At 40.3% G+C, this 23483-nt stretch overlaps 1 protein-coding gene across 6 annotated transcripts in view; it reads right to left on the reverse strand.

The window, feature by feature from the left end:
- Positions 1-440: 440 nt before the first annotated feature.
- ZGRF1 (zinc finger GRF-type containing 1) overlaps positions 441-23483 on the reverse strand; it is a 41938-nt gene continuing 18895 nt past the window's right edge. For all 6 annotated transcript variants that reach the window (XM_048509250.1, XM_048509248.1, XM_048509245.1 and 3 more), the window contains 13 exons: positions 21928-22067; positions 20593-20739; positions 18999-19113; positions 17110-17366; positions 14939-15098; positions 13900-13977; positions 12366-12513; positions 11949-12076; positions 10520-10643; positions 9260-9436; positions 5823-5957; positions 2947-3208; positions 441-923 (listed from right to left, as the gene is read on the reverse strand). In XM_048509250.1, the coding sequence (XP_048365207.1) occupies positions 775-923; positions 2947-3208; positions 5823-5957; positions 9260-9436; positions 10520-10643; positions 11949-12076; positions 12366-12513; positions 13900-13977; positions 14939-15098; positions 17110-17366; positions 18999-19113; positions 20593-20739; positions 21928-22067 (2020 nt within the window). In that variant the 3' untranslated portion in view covers positions 441-774. The remainder of the gene's footprint in view (positions 924-2946; positions 3209-5822; positions 5958-9259; positions 9437-10519; positions 10644-11948; positions 12077-12365; positions 12514-13899; positions 13978-14938; positions 15099-17109; positions 17367-18998; positions 19114-20592; positions 20740-21927; positions 22068-23483) is intronic.

Raw genomic sequence — 23483 nt, forward strand, 5'->3', positions numbered from 1 at the left:
GCTTGCCTGGAAAAAAATGTTACAAATCTGCATAGAGAATTACAGAACAATTGGAAGACAATTTTTCATTTGAACAGGGACCCTCACGCTGATTCCACAGATCCTCAGTTTATATGTTTTTTTTCACTTGCGTTACAGAGTTTGGAACAACAATACTCCATTTAAGCACCCCTCATTAAAACAGCTGACATTATTTGAATTGCACTGGACAGATATCAGCTATATTACATATATCAATAGGGTCAGAAATCTAAAATGGAATCCAGAAACAAGTACAAGGAATTGTGCTGATTGTACATGATTAGTTGCCTTGGGACAAAGTTTTGTTAGTTTTTTTTTAAGTGAGGGAAATTATCCAATCTGCTCAGCCTGCGTAAAGTTCTAACTGCCACTTTAGTGGCCTTCCTTCCTTTGGCTAGGCAATGTTAACTAGATACAAATAGTTTTTAAATTTTTATTTATTAAAAAAACCCTATGAGCGAGAAACCATGATAAATACCTACACATTTCATCCTTTGCTGAAAGATTCACAATGGTTATTAAAAATCCTAGCTTTGCTGTAGAGTACTTCAGTACTAACACAACAATTAAAATAAACCACATATCAGAGGAAAAAAATGGAATGCCAACTTGTACAGTTGGGAATTGCTTCATCACTAACATTATGTGTAATTATACTAACATTTTAATCCACATAACTGAATACCAGTGAAACATAAAACATATTTAACAATAATTTAAATACACTTGGCACTATTTACATAGAAAAATACATTATACATCTGTTTTCTGTGAAAGTGATTTACTTTTAGATTTTTCCTTGAGTTTCCTTTCTTCTGCCTTCTTCCTTTCCATGTAAGATTTAAGAATGTCATTCAATTTCTGTTCACATTGGCTAACATGTTGTAATCCATCTTTGTTTCCTAGAAGTAAAAGCAACAGAATAATATCTAAAATATTTCATCTTTTAAAAATACAAATACAGATCAGATTTTTCTTCTTTCTACCTTTGCACTATAGACAGTGAAAACCACAGAACATGGGGCTTTTGAGAGTGGTAAGAGATGCAGTGTATGGGGTTTGGGGGGTGGGAATCTGTGGTTGGAAGGGGCATTCAGTGGAAAATTCTTTCCCCTTTTGTATCTATTCCTTGTTTTCTAAATACACTGTCCTGGACCAGTTAGACATATCCAAAGGGAGGAAGCCTGGACTTGCAGTTCTTGAGTGATAGTCTCCCACCCCACATGGCAAATTCATTTTGGAACCAAGCAAATTTCATAAACCATTACAGTTGAGAAGAGAATCTGTATAAATAGGAAAAAATAAATGTATGTTATTTACAGTTTGCCTTTCCCACTGGGAGTGAAAAATCATAATTTGTGTGGAATTTGGGGTGATAAATGAAAACTTGTAACATTTGAACAGGCTAGAAAGGAAGAAGGTTCTTCTCCTTTTGTCAAATTTTTCTCTGCTGGGCTTCTCTGATAGCTATTTTACTGTAAGTAACTTGTAGTAACTGACACCCCCTGGGAGACAGTAGTCTGGAACATGGGTAAACATCTGTTTATCCAGTCCAGGAATTCTCCAGCCAGGTTAGATAGACTCCCTTCCTTCTCATCCATTTATCTCTATTATACTTACATTTTATTCCCCATCCCTTCCTTTATTGAGGGTACCCTGTTGTTCCTTCCTTTCCTTATTCTTCCCCTCTTTAACTAGTTCCCTGTTATTGTTATACAGTTTAAAAACACTATCGGAATTTTAATACATATTGAGGATTTAAAATGGTGAATGATGTGATTTTAATTGTTGTCAAGTCTGACTTGGTCGGAAAAAGCAGGAAGAAGTCAAAAGAATAAAATACATAAATAATCTTTCCGCTTGGGAAAGTGGTAACGGGGAGGAGAGAGCCCCTCCTTCCCAGCACCACAATCCTGATCTGAATTGGGCCCTATAAGTAAGTTCTCCACAGCTGTCATGTGGCAGACCAGTGAAAAGAGTCAGGGAAAGTCTAATCCTACTTGTGACCAAACGTATTGTGCAGCTTGGCTCTAAGACAAGAAGTTCTGTTGCTGGATTTAGCCAAGGCTGCACTTATAAGCATATTTAGTTGTAAGCAGGTTCCTTTGAAATTAGTGAGATTTACTGTGGTGCAGAGATGGGGCATGCATGGGCAGGGCGTGGTCCATGAGGGCCTTGGCTAGAGAAGAGATGCTCCAGTGGTCAGGGCCAGAAACTGGATGATGGGGAAGGGAATTCCAGTCTTATGAGTTTGGCCTGACCTTCAAACTCTTGGGCTAGGCTGGATAATGGTCTTGGCATCCCCAGTAGGACCAGGTATGCCTCTAGGGATGAGAGGCCCAGACTGGCTCCAGTTGAGGCCAAGAATGAGGTCTGAAGAAAGTGGCCAAATGCTGGGCCAGGCCACACAATCCATGGAGTGCTGCTTGTGGGGGTGACCACAAGTAGAGAATGGGTTTGTGACCCTCAGTGATTCCATAGCATAAGCGGAATGATATCACTACAGCCCTGCACAGGAAATAAGAGTAGAATGGTTGCCTCCCAGGGTGCGCAACTGTTTCTTTTGCCACACCTTCCAGTGCTACAGGTGGAAGGCAAGTCATCAATCCCTGCTTTACTTGTTTACAAGTTAAAATGGTTAGGATCAGCAGGAAAATTAAAATGCTGAGAAGGTCACAAGGCATTACAAGAGAAGACAATATACTATCATATAGTGCAAGACACCATGACACAATAGAAACACAGATACAATAGAAACACAGATAAGTAGTGACACATATTAAAACTGCTAGCTTTTTATTGCACCAATTCCCTGGAACCACCATAATAACAACACACTTTTTAGAGCCCTTAGGGAACGGGCGGTTTAGTAAATAAATAACAAATTAATAAATAACAACAACAACAATAAAGATACTCTTTTACCTGCACAATGTTGAATGACATTTCCCCAAAGGTTGCTCTTTCTCAGACAGTTCAGATTTCCCACTATCAATAAATGTCGCTTCCCTCTGGTCAGTGCCACATTCACTCTTGTTTCTGAATCTATGAAGCCAACTTGTCCTGTTCTTACACAAGATAACACAATGATTTCCTTCTCCGCTCCTTGGAAAGCATCCACAGTGGATACCTGGACAGCTTTAATTTGGGAAGCGTCTGTATCAACTGCAGCAAGTAAGCTAGAAATCTGTAGACAGATCAAAGCAATGCAATTTTACCATTCTATTTATATACTAGATTCCCCCCCAGTCTTCCTCCAAGATGGCATACATGGTTTCTCTTCCTCCTCCATTTTGAATCCTCACATGACCCTGTGAGGTGGGTGAAGATAATCCAGTTAGTTTCAAAAGTGTGAGCTTAATCATATCCCATTAAAAGAAGAAAAGGAGTTTGGATTTATACCCCACTTTTCTCAACCGCAGGGAGTCTCAAAGCAGCTTACAACTGCCTTCTCTTCCTTTACCCTCAACAGGCACCTTGTGAGGTAGGTGGGACTGAGAGAGTTCTGAGAGTAGTGTGACTAGCCCAGGGTCACCCACAAGGCTTCATGAGTAGGAGTGGGGAAACAAATCCAGTTCACTGGATAAGACTCTGCCGCTCTTAACCACATCACACTGGTTCCATTCTCTGGTTGCAGACAGAACAGAGGTTAGAAATACATACTGGAGTTCAGTTAAATGAAGAACCCTGTGTAAGATGCCAGAATCATTCAGGGATATGCTGAGGGTCTTTTTAAAGAAACCAAGTATACTTTTATTCAGAATAAATAAAGGAAGACATAAGTAAAACCTGGTCTGCATCTACTCCAGATTCTGATACTCTGGAACTAAAATGAAACATGAAATGGACTCCTGAATATTACACCCAGTTTCAGTAGAAGGATCCTCGCTCCATCAGGGGGTGGTTCTCTACTCAGCAGAAATGAGTAATGGGATCCAGCCTTATTGTTAGGAGTCTGAATTATGAATCAGGAAGTATCTGGCTCAAATTCTGTCTCTGCCATGAACTCCTTACCCCCCTCTAGCCCAGCTCTCATCCACATATGGGAGACAATAGTATTTATTATACAGTGTAGGTAAAGCAATTAATCAAGTGTTCACCCCCGACCCCAATATGGACAGCAACAACAGTGTCTTATGGAGGGAGGAATGCTGAGGAATGGAAAAGCAGGGAAAAGGAAAGGCCAAAATAAGCAGTTTGGAGTAAAACATTCCCATCACCTGAAAGCAATACACAGATGCTGATAATAGCAGTGATTTAGATCAGGGCTATTTAAATTATGATTGCTTCCCAAATAAAGGCCTATTTAAATAATAGATTTAAAACAACATATTTCCATGTTCCATATTTCCATATTTCCATGTTCCATGTTTATCAGAAGATAAATTATACACTTCTTAAATATTTCATAACTAGCAACACAACACAATAGGCTCTAGAAAACTGCTGCAACAGTTGCGCTCCATGTCAACACAAAAACAGCAGCAGAAAGAAGAGGCTGCCCTCTCCTTTTGTTTTGTAGGGAGGGCCTTCTTTTAGTAACTGGAGGGGCTCAATATAGTGCTCCAAGCCTTTTAATTTTTTTAACTGGGTAATGAAAAAGCAGAAATTCCTGCAGACAGTCTTTAATAGGGGAAGGTTCCCCATCAGTAGCCAGTAAAGCTCACCACTCTGCACATGTCCAGAGGCACTCTTATGCCCGCCCGCAGACTGTGGGACACAGATTATTCCCCCTAAGCTCTGGAAGGGTTTCCCGTCTTCCCACCCAGGCCGAGGCCTTTGCCCACCTGACAGGAGAGGAGTAAAAAAAAACCCCTTAGAAAGGCCCCCTTGTCTCTCCTTCCTTTCCTTTCTGGCTGGCCGAGGCTCTGCTCTCCCTTACCTTTCTCTGTCTTCCCGGTTTGTCCTCACCACTTGCCAGCCCCACAGCCCTTGCCTGTTTAACGTTCCACAACACATTCATGTCAGTGTGTGGCTTACCCGCTCTGCTCATGCACCTGCACAGTTATTGAAATAGTGAGTCGTCTCCAATACAACTTGCCTTCTATACAGATTTTTTTTTACTAAGCTCCTGATTTCAGACAGGGTCTCTCTGTAAAACCTGCAACTGTGGCAAATTTTCACGAATAGGTGCTGGTAAGTGGTAGCAAAGGCTAGTGTTCAGGAGACTGTTCAGGTGACTGGTAAGTAGAGTCCTAACATTTACAATCACAGTTATGAACCAATTGCAGAGATCAGGTGGTTCCTGGCCATAAAACAGGAGTAAAACATGACCAAGCTAGATCTGTCGATGATATCTGGAGTGAGCTGCTGGTCCCTGGCCACTGTCTCAAGCCACAACAAAACTGGACAAACTATAGTGCTACACTTGATTTCCATACTTCTTTCTTCACAAGGAAAAGCAATAATTTGTATGTTCTTAAGAGGGCAATGGCCTTAAATTCAAAGATTATATGTTTACATTAAATAGACTTCATTTTAAACAATGTTCTTTTTAAAAAGATTTATATAAGAAATAATGGTTTAACAAGAAAGAATGGTTTAAAATTCAATTTGAAAAATAATTTATCCATTCTGTTACGCATACTTGTAATGTAGATTTTTCCATTGGGAAGAAATAACGGATTTAAAACTAAGTTGTCATAAAACAGTGCGACAACTTTTAGCAAAGAGCAGCAAAGTTAGTTTGTCTAAATAATATTAATTTTTCTTAAACTTGATAGGAAAAAAAGGTGGGAAAGTTACACTGAACAATGCATTAGTATATGTTTTAACAGATTTTCTATGTGTGTATATCTTACCTTACTCATTTGTGATTTATACAGGGTTATTACCCCAATCACAGACCCCGCTATTCCAGAAGCAATTAGAGACTGGATTAACTTGACAGAGAAAAAAGATTCTGCCAAATTGTAGAAGCTATTGTCTCTTTCCATCTGAAAGAACAAGAAGCAGATTTCAAACAACACAATGTACAACCAACGCAATGAAAACCTACAAAGATTGACTTCAATGGACTTAGGGTGTTATCAGAGGTGTAGCTAGGGAAAATGGAGCCCAGGACAAAATCTGAGTTTTGTGCCCTCCACCCCATAGGGACGGACAACGTCCCTCACCACGACCAAACAATATTTTTTGCACCAGGTCATCTCAAAGTCACCATCACATTATAGAACATGCACCAACACACAAAACTGAACACACCCAGGGCTCCCTAGTTTAAACAACACTGAAAGTGGTGCTATTTTTGAAGGGGGGGAAATCTACCCTGAAAAAGCATCACTATTAATGTTATTTAAACTAGACAGCCGAGATTCTCCTTTTAAATCCACCTTAAAGGGGAACTCTGGGCTCCATAGTTTAAACAACATTGAAAGTGATACAGTTTCAGGGCAGATTCCCCTACCCCCACCCCCAAAATTTTATTTAATTTTTTTTTCAGTCATAAATTGTTCCCAAAATTGTAACAAAAAATAAATTAAATAGAAATAATAGGTTAGGGTTAAGGCAGGGGCTCAGGCTTGCATAATGTTACGTTGAGTTCTAGGGCGCAATCTGAAAATAGGGCTATGGTCTGTCTCAGGTTTTGGGTTTGTATAACACGAAACCTAAAACTGACCATAGCCCTATTCTCGGACTGCGCCTTGGAACTCAACGTAACACTAAGGCAAGCAAAAGCCTTTGCCCTTGTCTTAATCTTAATCCTAACCTATTATTTTTACTTTATTTTTTGTTCCAATTTTGGGAACCATTTATGACTGAATAAATTAAATAAAAATAATAAGTTAGGGTTAGTGTTAGTGTTAACGCAAGGGTAGGGGCTCGGGCTTGCCTTAGTGTTACGTTGAGTTCTACAGCGCTGTCTGAGAATAGGGCTATGGTCAGTTTCAGGTTTTGGGTTTTGCATTAACCCTTGCCCTTGCCTGACCCCTAACCCAAACTTTTTATTTTTATTTAATTTTTTCAGTCATAAATTGTTCCCAAAATTGTAACAAAATACACTGTGTCCAGACTTCTCTCTGCGATACCTCTGAAGATGCCAGCCACAGGTGCAGGCGAAACATTAGGAACAAGACCTACCAGACCATGGCCACGCAGTCTGTAAAACCCACAACAACCAGTTGAATCTGGTTGTGAAAGCCTTCAACAATACTTTTAATTATTTTTTAATCTAGGGAGCCCAGATTCTCCCTTTAAATCCACTCCAAAGAGGGTGGATTTAAAGAGAGAACCTGGGAAAAATTTGAGGGTGCATGTCAGGGGAGCAATGTTTAAGCTAACAGTACCAAAATTTTAGGCTACCTTCAGGAGACTCTCTGGATGAAACCACCCAGGTTTAGTGAAGTTTGGTTTCGGGGTTCCAAAGTTATGGACCATCTACCATTAGCTCCCATTGGAAACAATGGGGGATCAGGGCACCCGTTTTGGGGGTCCATAACTTTGGACCCCCTGAACTAAACTTCTCAAAGCTTCGCTGGTATGATCACGAGTGTCACCTGACAATAGCCTGAAATTTTGGTGCCGCTAGCCTAAAAACTGCTTCCCCTGCTGGCTGAAAACACTAAAATACCCCCCAAAATTAGAAATGAGCCCAAATTTTTCTGCGCACCCAATGGTGTGCGCCTGGGACATTTGTTCCCGGATGTCCCCATTGTAGCTACGCCTCTGGATGTTGTAGTATAGTTTATTGTAAGCTGCAGATCATCACAATCACATGTAATCTCCTAGATACACTGGCACAATATCTACATGCGCTGGCACAATACTGCTACACAAAGGAGCCAAATATTTTTCTGAAAAGTTTGGGATTTTTCTGCAAACTCAATGGTTTCCCCAGTTTGTAGAAATATTTCTCTTCATTGCAATGGCTCAATCCACAGATCTAAGCATCTGCAGAGGGGCCATGTTGAGAATCAATATATTGATCCTAGAAGTTATTTCAAGTAGCACAAAATTCTACATGTCCACCTCTCATTTGTAATTACACTACATGTAAATGTGTATTTATAGTGAACCAAGCAGGAACTGGAAACATTTTAAACAGTCCCAAGTCAACTGACAGCTGTCAGTTTCCTAGGCATTGTGCCCATGATCTGGTAAATGTTTCGACTGCATCTGAGGCTGGCATCTTCAGAAGCATGTCATAGAAAGATCTGAAGATGCCAGCCAAAGTTTACCAGACTAGCCACATAGCCCAGAAAAGAAATAACAGCCAGTTGATTCCAGCCATTAAATGAAATACATTATCTCCAAGTGGACATACTCAAATTGGAAATGCAGGAGTCAAGGCTCAAAAAGATATTGTAAATAGCATTTCTTGAATTCTTAAGAAAGAAAATTCAGTTTTATCCCAAAAAGAAGGCAGAATAATCCTATGCTATAGTAATATTGGCCACATTCAGACATCATATCGCACAAGAGGTTTGAATGTGATGGGTCCAAGCTGAGACTGTTTGCCAGGTTCCCCTGTAAGGAATTCCAAAGAGCAGAAATAAAAAGGCTTTTGATTATAAGTCCGTTTATTCAGACATCCTGGAAAGCACACACACACGACATGGCAGGAATGAGCAACCCCGCTCTAACAACAGGTTATAATGCTGACTAACCCATCCCCCCCGGCTCCGTTCTCATGAGAACGGAATTCTACTATGCGAAAGCGAGATAAGCATTCTCACAAGGTTGGTACAGGTCCTGGCCGGACGCCCGGCCAAAAGAATCTCCGTCAAGGCCAGGTTTGGCTGTAAAGGGAAACAAGAACAACTGAGATCCTTACACCCCTAGCACACAGAGTGCAACTGAAAGATTCCACCATTGAAAAGCTTTGAATGAAGTTCTAGGTGCCATGACAGCCAAATGCAGGCATCCGCGCAAACCACACCTTGTTTTTGCACCACCCACCAGGATTCTAAACTGCTTAATCTGGAAGGGAAACCAACTCCAGCTTGCCCAGGTACCTGCATTTGGATGGAAATTTGAACTCAGTTCTGTCCATGAGGGGGCAAACAAGGGAAGGATAGAAGCATGACGGGAACACCGTACTTGGTAGCAATCTCGCCTTGTGCTCATAATGGGTTAAAATCTGTTTGTTGTAATGTATGAATGCTGCCATTGTATTTCCCAAACATAAATTGAGGTGAAGAGATTTCAGTGACAAAATATTGTTACACTTCCCCGAGCAGCAAGACATTCCAGGGGTGGAGCTTGCCTCGACTGGTTTAAAAACCAGTAAAATGCATACCTGCTCTGAGCCATTAACATTGTAAAAGCACAGTGTTGGCAACCAGTCTACAAGAGGGTTTCGATCCATCTTGGAAATGCCGTCCAACAAATTTCCATCATAAAACAAGTTGCAGCTTATGGCACTGATAGCTGGATGACAACGGTACTGTGTCCTGAGCAGCACGGGATCATGTCCCTACAAATTGCCAAGAAAAACAACTGAATGTGAAAACAGAGATGGTTACTGCCTGTCAGCAATGTGCACTATGCTAATGCCATAAAACAATTATATTGTGCTGTGACTTTTGACACATATTAGCCGGCAAACTGAGATTGTTCAACCTGGGTTAAAACTTATAACCAGAAACTGTGTGTTCAGGTTCAACCGAGCCAGCTTTTTCACTGAATGTTGCCCACTATACCTCCATACTACAGCCCCCCACACTCACAGCATTTGCTCAAGAAGATTCCATCATTCTCAGCACAGGCTTTTTTTAGTGATCAAAGAGGTCCTTTCCTTTGTCACCATCAGAAAAGCTGTTCTTGTTACAAAACGGGTGGACCAGAAAGATAGGGATCAAACCAGCAATACAAACACTAAAATTCCAAATATAGCAAAACTGTCAAAAATCCAAAGACTTTTGAAGTCTTCTCCATTATGCAATGTCGGGTGACAGGACCCTGCCCAAACTTACTAGCTGCATTAATGCAAGCCCCTCCTTTCACCTGCATGATGGCAGTAGACAGACAGGATTATCCGCTTGGACCACTTGGCCAGGCTGTGCTTTGCTGGAATGGCACTACTAGTCTGTCTTTGCTTGGTTAGGAGTGAGGTTTGCCTGGTGCTACCCACCTGATACCCAGTCTCTGCCAGTTGCACCCACAACTTTGTTTCCCATGGCAGCATAGAGCCTACAAAATGGCAGATGCAACTGTACAAAAGCAAAAGCATTGCTGACAGCCATCCAGAGCACTAAAAATGCTCTTTCAACAAAGTGCTATGTTTAACACTGCTAAGGATAATGGTTTTTTAAAAGTCAGTGCTTAAATACAATTTTTCAGTCTTCATAGAGAATCAGGACCTCTTTCACATGCAGAAGCATGCATTCTCAGCTTCCGCAGATGAATGCATGACAGCGCTGTCTTCTTTTGGTGGAAAAAGGTACCGCAAATGCTAAGAAATTCCTCTACAACAGGGTTTTGTAAGCCAATCTGCTGTCCTCCAACAAGGTTAGCAACACAGAAAAATCACCCTTTCAAGAGCAACAGCAGTACATACCATCAAACAGAGTCGGTCAAAAAGGGTTTGCTCCAAACCTTTATCATGGGCACTTTCTGACCCTTGAATGGTGGGTGGGAGCTGCTTAGGGTCACCAACCAGAATCAGTTTTTCACATCCAAACCTACAAATATAACCCATAAAATAACACTGAGTGCAGTTGTGAAACTTTTTTTTTTAAAAAAAGATCAATGTTCAGCTAAATGTAAGTATTTCAAAGACCCCTTAACATCAACAGGAAAGAAAAAAGCATATTTTAAATACCTCACTGAATTCACTATGAATAAAAAGAACAGAACTTTGACTAGATGCACCTTGTACTATTAGCCCGCAACATATGAAGTGGGGTTTTTTTTCCCACTCAGCGCAACAGCTCAAATAAATTTTTATGTTCTACCTCTATAACCTCCACTGTCCTGGGATACCTTGCTCCCAGTGTAAGGCAAAAATCCTGACAATAAAAAAATCCTGACAGTGCAACTTCTGCAGATGGGCACTTATTTTACTTACAGTCAAACCCCTGCTGAAGAACTACATAAATTATTCCAGTTGTATAACCTGAGATTTTTTAAATGTGGTTTCCAAACGTTGCTGCCCCAATCTTTATCCAGTTCAATTCTACAAGTATTTGAAGGGTCACGGTTAATTCCTTCTTTAATAATACTGAAAAGTTAATTAAATGTATTAAATAATCAAAGTCATAAACAAGTATGTAAATAATCTTTTGTCAAGTTAGTGACAAAAGTAGTTATTTTTCCACACTGCTGACTTGCTACGAAGGGCTAACACAGGTATTATGACTAGGAGGTGAGTGCCCTTGGATTCAGAAAATCTCATACCTTGGAAAAATTTGTTACTAGCATTGTGGGTCTCAAATTTTGCTCTGCTACTACAGCCTAACACAGCTACTCATCTGAAACTATCAAGTAGTCATGTTTGTGAGCTAGTTCCTCTTTGGAAGCCTTGTGTATAGTTGTGCCACTACAGAAAACCAAAATACACTATGCCCATTGGCCAACCACGCTTATTACACACAAAACTACACACAGGGAAAAGTGAAAGTGCTCTATTCATATTCAAAGGTGCAATAAAACATGTGTGCATTGCACACATTTGTATTGCACCTTTGTATATGAATAGAGTGCTTTCACTTTTCCCGTGTTTGGTTTTGTGTGTAATAAGTGTGGTTGGCCAATGGGCATAGTGTATTTTGGTATTCTATAGTTCATCCCATTGCCCATATACCAAGGGTCTGCAACCTGCAGCTCTCCAATTGGCCATGGTGGCAGGGGCTGATGGGATTTGTAGTCCATGAACATCTGGAGAGCCACAGGTTGCAGACCCCTGCCATATACTATATTGTAGCATACAGTTATGCCACCACAATGTTAAAATCACCAGATTAATTGAAACACACAAAAAAGACTACCTTGCAATGGGAAGGAGGGATGCAGGTTCTGTCATCTGACTGCATTCGTCCAGCACCACTATAGGAAACTTCAGATTTTTCATGCAAGGGAATGGGCAAGCAGCACAGGTAACGCCCACTACCCTCACCTATATAACGAATAGGAAAAAAATAACCATCAATTAAACCTGTTTGCACAACCATTAAGGTATAAACATCAGCTGAGAAGTAAAAGTTCATACTTGTAACACACAAGATATACAGCTTCTAACAATCCCTAGCAGGTTCTTTTGAGGCTGAACGTTCTAGGTCGTCAATCTATTCTGAGTAATGAAAAATATTCTCCCCTCACAGGTTACATGGCATAGAGTCAAACTAAACATGTTAATTTTTTTAAGATGCCAAGCTGCCAGAGACAGAATTTCATTTTATTAATACCTGCTGCAGCAGAGCTTTGTTGGTGCCCAGTCGATGGTGTTCAATGGTCTTTCGTACGTAATTTTTTTCTGCCGGAGTTAAATCTTCCTTCATCAGAGCAAGGAGCTCTTTCAGTTGCTCACTTTCCGGCCCTGAGCCAGCGTGCAAGCTTTCAAGACAATGAAAAACGGTGTACCAAATATGAACAGTGAAGCTTTGCTCACGTACACTTCTACAGAAGCCTCTCCAGCTTCCAGTTTATTCTTGGCATTCAAATGCAACATTTAGAAATTTCTCAATCAAATGGCACAGTACACAATGTGCAGATTTTGTCAGATGCTACACAATACTCAAAAGGTGAGGGAACAGATGTGCTGGCATTCCCCATATGAAACCTTCTCTGTACATTAAAACCTAGCATATAGAGCAGATCAAATTAGAACATTCTCCATGACATACTCCTTCTCTATATGCAGAAATTATGTAAAGAGGGATGCAAACATTATGAAGAACATCTACCAACAGGGCTGGAGCAAGGGGGAACTGCGCCCGGGGCATGCGTGCGTCCTGAGCCCCAGCCGTGCCCCTGCAAGTCCCCTCCCCCCCCCCCCCGGGGCGCTACGCATCTGTCTACCAAGACCGGGCATATAGAATAAATATTATTCTAATTGAAACTGTTGGGGAGAAATAGGCCTGGTTTTAGCTCAGGCCTATACTTGGTAGGTTCTGTGTGACTCTTGAGGGAGTGTGTGGAGCTGCTGATGGAAACTCCATGGAGGAAACAGTTATGAGAATTACACAGTTAGCACAATTACGGTGGCTTGTTGACTCCACAAATGTGACCACTGCCTGTTTATGCTTCATTTGGAGAAGCTGGGTCATACAACCCATGCTGGGTTATGCAGCCTGCTGGCAGCCCCATATGACAGCATGGAATTCAGTGGTGGTTGCTAAGCATGTAAACCGGTCACGTATCTGTAAGTCCCACTCAGTGAAATTTATTTTCATATGAAGACATTTATTTTCAGGCAAAAGATGATCAGAATCACACTGGAAGTGTCTTGTCTGTGGCTAAATGTACAAACACCAATGAAAAACCAGAATAAAACTGCAGAGTTTTTGAAAACTTTTATCCCTTTTACACTACATTCTTTATGTTAATTAAGGGCCAGATCCCAATTTTTCCATGAAGAGAAAGCTTTCACTGAAATGGTGTTTAATGGCTTCCTCTTCTTCCAGCAGCCTGGAGCGCCTCTCCAAAAAGTTGCTTCTGAAGGTCTGACGGAAGCACGCCAGGAGGCATAATTCTGCTGGAATCTCCTTTATTCATTCCTGCACAGTGTAGCTTCCCTGACTCTCAGCTGCGGCTTTTCAGGGAAGACAGGAAACTGTTAAATGGTTAAAATTTGCTTCTGTAAACTTATTGTGTCAGCTCTGATCGTACAGTTGATGGTGACCTTTCGTTATATACTACATTAATCTAATTTTCTAATGACACATGAGAGGACAAATATTAAATACAGGAAGAACTGACTAAAGATTGTGCGCAAATTACCTATGTGGAAGTATCGGCTTAGCAATTTTTCTAACGCTTCCAACTCGAATAAATTCTTCAAATCCAAGATCCAATAGACTGGAAAAAAGTAATAAGACATGAATTGAGATTTGTTTAAAGGAACGTGAATAATTTCATTTTATTTCATCTCCCTCTTTCTTTCCTTTATCCATCAGTTTTCAAAATCCATGAGAGTCTTCCAAGGGTGCTCAGCGCAATGACTGAGACCACCATACCCTTACAGAAAAATAACTGGGGGGGGGGGGGGTAAGGTAATGACCCCTCCAAAACTTCACTGTGGATTATGGTTAGGCATATGCACCACTCTCAAACTGCCTGGAATCCACAGGAGCAGAATGCAATGTGTAGGCCAGAGTCCTTGCCTGGTGGGTCAACCACAGTAAGGTGACAAGATTGGGGAGGAGGTTGTCTCCAGAGTAACTGTGAGAAAGGTGGGTGAGTGTCCCTCTCTCCATTCCTACTTCAAAGACAAAGGGAGCCTGAATACCCTCTTTGCCTCTAAAGCAACTGAAGCGTTGGATGAGAAAGTGAGAGAAAAAGAATTTGAATTATTTGAAGTTTTTGTGAGCTCAGTTCCCCCAGCCACACATGCACCACTTTTTTCCAGAAATAAACCAAAACAAATAACGAGGAAAACTTTTGTGTGTGTGAGGTACTTCTGCCAAGTTATCTGTTAAGGTTATGACCTAATCAGGTTCTTTAGACCACAAATAAAAAACGCTGATTTGTTAGAAACTCAGAAAATACAGGAACACACCAATGTTAAATAAAAATACATAGTATTTGTTTCTATGCATTGAATGTCCATTTTTGACATTAAGAAAGTAATTTCTGGATATCCCTTACAGTCATTAACCACATTAATCACAACTAGGAAATTAATCACAACTAGGAAAGAAGACCAGTTGATAGGTGCAGGAGGAAAAAAAATTAAAAGATGTAATAGTGTAAGTATGTTATTGTAACAGAAAAAAATGAATCATTTTTTAAATGGACAAACATTTTTAGAGTTACTTACCACAGCAGTACTCTATCCACAGCAACATTAGTGGAAGAAGAGATGAGAATTTTCCATGGTGCTAACTTTTTGCCATCGGTTGCTTCACTAGTTTCAAAGATTTGTACCAGGAACAAGATAACAATGGCCAACAAATAACTTTTCCCTGATCCAAACACACCTGACCATAAATTAACAGAAACAGGTAAAGATTTTGTACATTGGCTTTTCAGATAGCTAATTTTTCTGGAATTACCAGTACTCTACTTTTTGAAGCTTCAATGTAGTGAAATTAGAGATTTCAATACAAAACAGCACATCATGTGATCTAAAGTGGCTGCAACCAACTTGGAAACACAGCTCACTAATAACATTGGCCCAGTTCTGACAATCTCTCTCTCCCCACTACATGTGGGAATGTAGGGAAAAGCAAGAGCGCCACTTTCTCCCAGCCTATATGAAGGTGCATAAGCAATTATATGCACATCACAATCCTACTTTAAGACCACATGGTGTAGACAGTTCCAGGACTTTATTCAACTGTTACACATGACCAGAGAAACCTTAAGCATCGTCTGAACTGAGCTAATGAAAAAGGTGAATTCTATTTAAGAGTCTTTCAGAAAGGAACTGGAAGTAAAACAAAGGATTAAGCTTTTTGATGATAATATAAGCAATTATTAATAGCAGCCAATAGTCAAAGTCTGATTAAGATCAAATGTGTGGGAAAACCAGAATATGAATCAGGTAAGAAGAAAAAGGAGAAAGAAGAGGAAGAATTTGGATTTATAGCCCACTTTTCTCAACCGAAAGGAGTCTCAAAGCTGCTTAGAAACTTCTTCCCTTCCTCTCCTCACACCTCCTTCCTCACAACACCTGAGAGAATTCAGAGAGAACTGTGACTAGCCCAGGGTCACTCAGCAGACTTCATGTGTTGGAGTGGGGAATCAAACCCAGCTCTTGAGATTAAGGTCTACCGCTCTTAATCACTGGACCAAGCTGGCTTTCAGAACTCAGATTTAATTTGAAGTGGATTTAAATAATTTTTTTCTGCACTGGCAAAGTAGCTGAGTACTCATCAGCAGACTTTGTGCGTGTTTTGGGCCTGATGTCCTATAATATTATGGCAGTGAATCGCATCAAAGTATAAGACTGGTTATAATCCACAAGAACCTCTATTACTTTTATGTTATTTAAAGGGGAAGGTGAAATAATGTGATTTTGAGTTTTTTATAGAATTAATGCAAGAAGTCAGCATTTATGTAAAAGTTAACTGAAGAAAGCCTGATTCATTGCCTTTTAAAGGGGAATATTAGAATATTAGAAAGGGAATATTGGAAAGAATATTGCTGAAATAGTTGATGAATATGATTAGGGTACGCAAGGATGCCAATTAGAGACTAATCTTTGCTGAAAACTATTTGAATGGAAACTCTGAAGCTAACACGAACCCCTTTATTACATCAAAAAGACACAAGTAACTACTGATGAATTATACAACTTTAAGGTTCACGATGAAACAATTGAAATTGCTAAAGATTTTTCTAATCCTTGGCTCAACTGTCAAGCAAAAGGGACTGTGCCCAGGTCATCGGGAGACTGAGAGTGAGAAAGGGCAGCCATCAAGCAATTAAAGAAGATCCATAAGTGTACGAATGTGTTGTAGGTGACCAAGGTCAAGAGAATTCACACTATAGTATTCCCCGTTATCATGTATGGGTGTGAAAGTTGGATGAAGCAGAAAGCTGACAGGAAGAAAGTTGAGCCATCTGAAACATGGTGTTAGAGGAGAGTATTATGGACACCATGAACCACCAAAAACACAAATAAAGGTATTCTAGATCAAATCAAGCCTGAACTCTAGAAGTCGGACGTGACTTGATAGCGTATAGCACACACATTCATACAACACACATGTTTTCACATACTTTTTGCTATAACATTTTTTTTTTTTTTTTTTTTTTTTTTTTTTTTTTCCTTTTTTTTTTTTTTTTTTTTTTTTTTTTTTTTTTTCCCTTTTTTTTTTTTTTTTTTTTTTTTTTTTTTTTTTTTTTTTTTTTTTTTTTTTTTTTTTTTTTTTTTTTGTTTGTTGTTTTTTTTTTTTTTTTTTTTTTTTTTAAAAGCTCTGCACTACACAGGGTCTTGTTTCAATAACATGAGACAGGAAACATATTCATAAAGAAACAATGTACCATGTATTATTGTTATGGGGGTGGACTGCTGTTTTCCAGTTTCTTTATCCATTGGATGTGATGCCATCATGTTGCCTATCTGCAGCAGTGCCATAGCCTGATCCTTATTCAGCTGAAATGTCTGAATCATCTCATTTGCCAGACTTATTGTCGTTTCAGGACTTAGAAGGCCACAATTCATTGAACTGGGGTTTAAGACTGGTGGCTTAAATTTTCGTTTGTTGACCTTGTTACTACAAGGTAACTTTTTGAAGGGACTAAAAAAGCACAAAAGAAAAGAGTGAGTATAGGAGATACATTGTAAAATGCATTTAAGCTTATGTAAGCTCATGATAGGAGATAAATTTTGCTAAATAATTAACTTTCATTTTACATTAATGGATTCCAATGGAGACAGTATAAAGAGCCCTATCCAAAGGGGAGGGGCAAAAGGGCTTCTGGGAGTGTCGCACCCTTGTGTCGGTGTGTTTGCCCTCCCCATGACACTTACCATTGCAGCAGGGGCAGTCAGGGCGGTGGCCAGGGGAGGCCAAACATTAGTCTGCTTCCTCCCAGCCATTTGCTGGGTTACGCTGGCAGCAGGAGATTTGGACTTACACAGCTCCATAGAGATTTCTTGGTGGCAGGGAAACTGTTTTGTTTGCAAATGTTCCTGTGCCACTGGGAAGTCTCTCTGGGTGGGGTGGTTGTGGCACTGAGGCTGCCTGCCTCACCACTTGACTCTGCCATCTATCCATTTATCAATATGCTTCTTTCCTACAAAACATGCTGAAGGTGTTCTGTGCTAACATCCGTATTTTATGACTCTACATGTTTTGCTTGTTAGCCAAATATTTATCAGCGTTATCATCTTATTTCCTTCAAACCAGTTCAAAAAGCTGGCCAGGAAATGGAGGAAGGGAATTAGATTTTTGAAAAAATGTAAGCATCACCATGAATTAAATGTCATAATCGATTTGAAAAATATAGATGGCACAGTGCATAATTCTCATAATTGTAGCTATGCATTTCCTTTGTTTTCTAGTTATTTAATTAAATTTATTAAACTTCTATCCCACACACCCCATGTAGGATCAGGCCAGTTAACAACACAAGAAACACAGTATAAAAACCAATTTAAAACAATTCTAACAAATTACTACCAGTTACATGAGCTTAAATACATTTTACAACATTAAACACATTTAATTTTTCAATATATTCTTAGTTTCAGGTATGCACACTGGATGAAAGAGTGAGAAATTACAGTGCATACAAGTTACACTATTAATATCATTTCATTTTCACTTTTGATTGCATATGCACCAGTGACGTAGGTATAAAGTTTTTATGGGGTGGGTTCAGGGCAGGCTGGTTTCTTGTGAAGCCTTCACATATTTCTTAAAGGGGAAATTCCCCAAAGATTGCTTAAAGAGAAAACTGAAACTCAGTTTGAAGTCCTTTTTCCCTTTAAGACTGACCCTTTAAGAAATATGTGAAGATGTAATGGGGGTGGGGTGGGGTTTGAACCCGTGACCCCCCCCCCCCCTTACCTACATCCCTGATATACACCCATAAAATCCATTATATAGAGCAGTGGAATGTTAAATGTTTATTCCAGAACTCTAAAAAAAGAAATATCTTTTCAACATTTACAAAAACTGTCAAGGAATCAAGGAATAGAAAAACACACACACAAACATTTAAAAAACAAAACTCAGCATGCTAATACATGGTTGAATATATCATATTATTTTTATGTTCCAGTTAATTAACTGTACCAATACTTTTTAGTATGGTTCTGCAATGACACATTCTTGAGATTTGAGATTTGTTTTGTTTCCCCACTGATTCCAATTGTTATAATTTACAGATAAAAATGCATTGATGTAGAAACCAGTACAACATACTTTGTAAGCAGATGCTGCATTATTGGTAAAGTAGCTGAACTGAAGTGTTCTTCTATGTTTCTCAAAGTTGTGAGTTCTGTGCTAACGTTACAAACCAGCAAGGCATGAACAATCACTGGGGAGAGAAGGAACAGGAGTTAACAAATGAACTCAGCTACAGAAAAGTCTATCCTACAAATTATGTGGACATAAAGAAAAGACAGATCCAAGGGCTACCAAAGGATCTTTCACTCTGAAAATAGATCTCTTTCCTGCCTCTCCCTTCTCCACTGTATTCTGTGAAATGCTGCTGCTGTCAGCTAGAGGACTGTAATGTTATTTGAGAGTCCTGCAGTTGGAGGACGAACTGGAAAATATTTCTGAGCCAGATATGGACAATATATGTGGACTGGATGAAAGAAGCTGGAGTCAATGAGGAAATATGGGAGAAGAGAATACAAAGAATGAACTTACTGCTGTTTGATGAAATCATGAAGAAAACACAGGGGGGAGGGGAAAAAAGGGGGGAAATGTATTGTTTGAAAATGAATGAAGAAGAGTACTAATATAAACTGTAATGTTCAAATGGTACAATAAAAAAAATTTAAAAAAGATTTCTGAGCCATCTCATTGAATTTTGTTGTGGCATCCAAAGGTCTAATGGAATTTCATCTTATGGCCACAATAAATCTTTTATCTCTTGAAATGCCACAAGGCTCTGTTTAATCAGCAAAAACCACAAACGTGAAATGTATCTCTGCATATTTGCAGATGTTCTAAATCTCAGTGTTATAAAAATGTGACCGGGAGAATGGAATCACAGTGGCAGGCCAGACCTCCTATTCTTCTGTACAGAACCTACATTAACATGCCTGCACATCTGCTGTGCGCCCCACCCCCCCATCTCCATGCACAATCTGGAACCCATCTTTTTATAGAGTCTCACAGGGTGCATCTGGATATCCCAATGCTGGTTCTGCAGAAAAACTCATCGTGCAGGGAAGGGGCATCAAGAGTAATCCTGTTCCTATATCAATGCATTGATGATACTGAGATTTAAAATATCTGTTCATGGCTAAAAGCATGCTGACATCAATTGCCCACCAAGGCCCTACATAAAAGTACAGCTCACAATAAAAAAGTTTTCATTTCTTCTCACTAATCTAAAAAAAGTGCAGAACTGAAATAAGTAATACCTTCAGAGCAGGGACGGAGCGAGGGGGAAGTGCCCCTGGTGCGCACGCGCACCCCACACCCCTCCAAGCCCCTGGAACGCCCCACCACACCACGCCCCTGGAATGCCTCTGCAGGGGTACCTGCCCGGTGTGTCGCACACACACACCCTTGGCGCTACGCTTCTGCTTCAGAGTAATAGATGTTACAAAGTATTCAGTGTTTTAAAACATAAATAATGTTGCAATAATCCAAAACAAGCTATTTTAAAAAAACATTATACTATCTATATTAGTAAATAGGAATGATGACTGTAGGCTATTATAGTAACTTCCATCTAGTTATACAGTTTGTCATGATGGCGCATCCAAAACGATCGGCTATATTAACTATCACTGATTACTGTGGCACTTAACAGAAAAAATTCTCAGGAGAAACTTACTATTTGAACGCCAATTTGAAGGGCTGTAGCCTTCGAGAAGTTCCAGTTCTATTTCATTGCTAGAGGAAGGGCCAAAGAAAACGCTGCAGGCAATGAAAGTGTCCAACTGTTCAAACATTAGGGTCTTAGAAATAACCCAAAGATCATCTACCGAGACAGTAAAAGGTTACTTTAGCCGAATCAGCAGCTAACTTCTTCAATGAGAGAATGAAATCTAGAAAAGGTATTTTGAAGGAACTGAGGTAGACCCTACTGTGCCCCAGAAGCCTTCCCCCAGTTCAAATGGCCCTTCCTTTTGCTTATTCTAAAAGATTTTTGTATGCACCTTTTAATCCCAGTACAATTGTAAATCTTAATGTTAAGCGTGTTTCATGTTAAGCGTGTATTCTCAATACTGCTATTTAATTTGCAGACATTTTCCCCCAAGACTGATAATATATTTAATTCTTACAAGTTGTATTAACAAAAAAGAGCAATATAATATTTTGCCATGTAAGCTATACCATAGAGGATAAAGGAACCAGCAGAAAAAAAGTAGGTTGCATACAATAGTTTGGGAAGGGGTGGGGGGGTTAATTAAAAAAAAATTTAATCAGGCATGAAGGACAAAAAAAATCCATGACATCAGAAACTGATTTTAACATAACATCAACCAAATTCATCTGACGTAGCTAGGATATCTAATATAAGCTTGTGATGATGTAAATGCCTGAGGTTTTACTAGACCAATCAGAAAGTTGAAAACTGCCAATTGTAGATGGCCTGTGTTTCCTCCACCAGTTCAGGTGGGAAATTGAGACAGTCCCTTACAGTGCTTGGCTTCTCAAAGGGTGGATTAAAGAGCATTTGACCAGAACTATAAAACTTGGGTTTCTTTGCTGCAATTTCTAGCAGAGGAGCGTTCAGACAGAACCAGGTCAGACAAGAATTTCAGAGGAAATGTTCGAATTTCCTCCTTTTGCAGCAGGGGGATTCAATTTCAAATATTCGAAGGCATCATACAGAAAGCAGGATGCCACTGAAGATGTGTTCTATCAAAAATGGGTTAAAGCTACAAATCCCAAAATCCTAAAGGCACTACAGCAACCAAAATCCCATCTACACTGAGGCAAAGCAAAGTAAGGCAGTCTTTATCATATAAGCTTAAATCTTTAACATCCTGCCCTTCCACTATAAAAGTCCAATTCAGACATATACATACAATATGCACACTTTCCCTCTTTTATTTTATTAGATTTATACCCGTCCCTTTCCCAGTCACAGCTAGGCTCAAATAGCAAGTTTTCAATTTTACAATTACTTCCTCTTGCACAATTAAGAACCAAGGTCACCAACCTTTGCTGTACATGGAAGAGTGTTCTTTTCTGCTCAGCTTCAGATATAATTTGCTCTTAGCTTCACAGTCAAAGTCAGCATGTGCAACATTAAATTTCTTCATCTTACTAAATCGCTTTCTTTGAATATCAAAGGATTTCCTGGGGGGGGGGGGGACCAAGAATAGCAGACATGAACACTTATGATTTTTATAAATAAATAACTTTTTTAATGTGGTGATTTGACATAATCTCATGGAACAGTAATGACCCGGTGCTTGACAAGGGACTACCTTTGCCTACATGTGTTCTTACTTTTGCACATACTCAGTGGCGTATCTGCCTAGGGACGGGGGTACCTGCTGTCCCCAGGCACCACTAATCTGGTCACGTGGAGGGCGAAAAATTGGCCACCCACGTAACCAGGAAGACAGCAAGGCAGCAGGAAGTCCTGCTGCCTCGTCATCTTCGGGCGCTCTCAGCCTCGCCCATGCCATCATCGACATGGGTGGGGCCAAGGAAGCCCAAGGACACCACCCCCCAAGCCTCGCCCTCCCTCCCGGCTCCCAGCCAGCAATCCCTTCTACCCTCCCCTCTGGCTACAAGGCTCCATCCTCATCTTCTTTGCTTTTATAAGCATGGGGGTGGGGCTCGTGCTTATAAAAGCAAAGGAGACAAGGACGGAGCCTTGCAGTTGTGTCTGCTCTCCCCAGAGGGAAGGGCAGAAGAACTGTTGGCTGGGAGCCGGGAGCCAGGAGGGAAGGCGAGGCCTGGGGGAAGGTCTCGGGGGTGGGCCCCACCCCCCTGAGCCCTGCCCCCAGGTGTAGTGGGGGGGCGCCCAGAGAATGGCAGTGTCCGGGTGCCATTTTCCCCCCGTACACTTCTGCAAGTACCTTTATGCTATTTTAGTGGCATTATAAAACCATCACCAGCTTGCTTGTCAGCATCAAGAATTTCTGGTAAAGAACCATTTAACTAGTTCCATATCTGGATATAGAGTTGTACTTCAATCAGCAGAATTGCACATGGATTGCACCAAAGAGGATCGTACTGCTAGATCTCTCCATGGTACTGTTTGCAATGATCATGCTAGTCTAGTGACTTGAAGGGTGGGGCACTGATTTAAAGAGAGTGCAAGACCAAACAGGTGAGGGTAGTTCCTCAGTTTTCATGCAGATTCTCCACTGAGCAGTATCACCTCAGTCTTGTCTGCACTGAACTTCAAATTTTTTGGCCCTTGTCCATCCCACTAACTTCCCCAGGCACTTGCTCAACATTTCCACAGATGCACAAGCTGTTAAACAGAATTAGATGGATGTTACACACATATTGATGACACATCATTCCAGATCCCCAGCTGATTTGTCACAGTAGTTTCATGCAGATGTTAAAAAAAAAACCATGAGGGCAAGATGGTTCTTTGAAGAACTCCACAGCATAAATGCCAATGTGGCAAGCAGCAGTCCCCCAGAACTATTTTCTGGAATTGGTTCGTCAAATAAGAGCAGAACTACCAAAGCATAGTGTTTTCCACTCCTAGCCAGCATCTCCAGAAGGACGCTGTGACTGATGGTATCC

The sequence above is a fragment of the Sphaerodactylus townsendi genome, linkage group LG10, assembly GCF_021028975.2.
Source record: "Sphaerodactylus townsendi isolate TG3544 linkage group LG10, MPM_Stown_v2.3, whole genome shotgun sequence".
Taxonomy (NCBI): Eukaryota; Metazoa; Chordata; class Lepidosauria; order Squamata; family Sphaerodactylidae; genus Sphaerodactylus; species Sphaerodactylus townsendi.